Here is a 1,270-nt window from a genome sequence, read left to right as displayed (position 1 = left end):
AAGCACCCTGAGGTGACACTTCCACATCCACACCAGGTTCAGACTCTACATTCAAACCTGAGTCAAGTCAACCTTTGTAGTACGTTCTGTTGTTATGGTAAGCTCCACGTCTGGGTCTGGAACTTACCTTAACTCTATGGAGGTTGAACCTTCTTCAACCATGCAGAAGACCCCAACTCGGCCTCCAGAGCTACCTAAGGAGTTTGTAGCTCAACCGCCTGTGTATTGTTATCAGATACCCATTCCAACACCAAGCCAGGATCAAGCTCTGCCCTTCTACAGCTCTGAGGACTACAGCTCCTCCTCCAAAGCACCCTGAGGTGACACTTCCACCTCCAGACAAGAACCAGGCTCAGCATCAAAACCTGACTCAATTCACAGTTCGACCTTTGGACCTGGAGCTTACCATAACTACAGAACTGACTACAGAGGTTAAAACTTCTCCAACCATGGAGAAGACCTCAACTCAGCTTTCAGACCTGGGGCTCGCCCTAACTCCGGAACCCACTACAAAGACTGAGCATTCTACAGGCCTGGACAAGACTACAGCTCCACGACAAGACCAAGTTCAGACTCAGCATTGAAACCTGACTGAAGTCACACGTTCACCTTCTGAACTAGAACCTACTCAGAATTCACTGGTGCGGTCTGAAAGTTACACTCAAAACTAAGGCTTTAACTCCACAAGAGGAACAGAAGGCCTCTACAAGCACCAACATATGTGAGCTCTGTACCTGCAGAGATGAGATGTATTGATCTCATCTGTCATGTATTGATCTCAGCCCAAAGCAGAGGCTCCACCAAGTGCCCGTGCCAGAACCCAGCACCTACAATGGCACCTTCACCATCTTGTAAGAATCACCTTTTCTCAATTGTTCTCTGTGTGCTGCCTGACATGGCAGCTTTTTCCTGGAGGCCTTCCTGCACCTTCTTTTTCTCACCAAACCACAGGGACAACTGACTTTCTGCTTTCGCTTTTGCCTGTCATCTCTTCCTTCTCCTCATTCTCCTTTACTGTTAGGCCCCTTCTCTGGTCTTTTACTTGTGATTGCTCTTAATCTTTTTCTTATCCATTTTTCTTTTCTTTTTTTTTTTTTTTCTTCTTGAGATGGAGTCTCACTCTGTCGCCCAGGCTGGAATGCAGTGGCGTGATTTCAGCTCACTGCAAGCTCTGCCTCCTGGGTTCATGCCATTCTCCTGCCTCAGCCTCCCGAGTAGCTGGGACTACAGGCGCCTGCCACCTCGCCCGGATAGTTTTTTGTATTTTTTT

General features: G+C 47.9%; 1 protein-coding gene across 1 annotated transcript in view; it reads left to right on the top strand.

Moving 5' to 3' along the window:
- The window catches only part of LOC105518770 (leucine-rich repeat-containing protein 37A3-like), a 12,178-nt gene that overhangs the window by 2,398 nt on the left and 8,510 nt on the right, over positions 1-1,270 (top strand). The window contains 2 exon segments of the mRNA XM_011951891.1: positions 283-654; positions 689-851. Coding sequence (XP_011807281.1) covers positions 283-654; positions 689-851 — 535 coding nt within the window.

Source organism: Colobus angolensis, unplaced genomic scaffold (assembly GCF_000951035.1).
Source record: "Colobus angolensis palliatus isolate OR3802 unplaced genomic scaffold, Cang.pa_1.0 Scaffold329, whole genome shotgun sequence".
In the NCBI taxonomy this organism is placed as follows: Eukaryota; Metazoa; Chordata; class Mammalia; order Primates; family Cercopithecidae; genus Colobus; species Colobus angolensis.
Note: the sequence above shows the minus strand (reverse complement) of the source record. Positions and strands in the feature narration are given on the sequence as shown.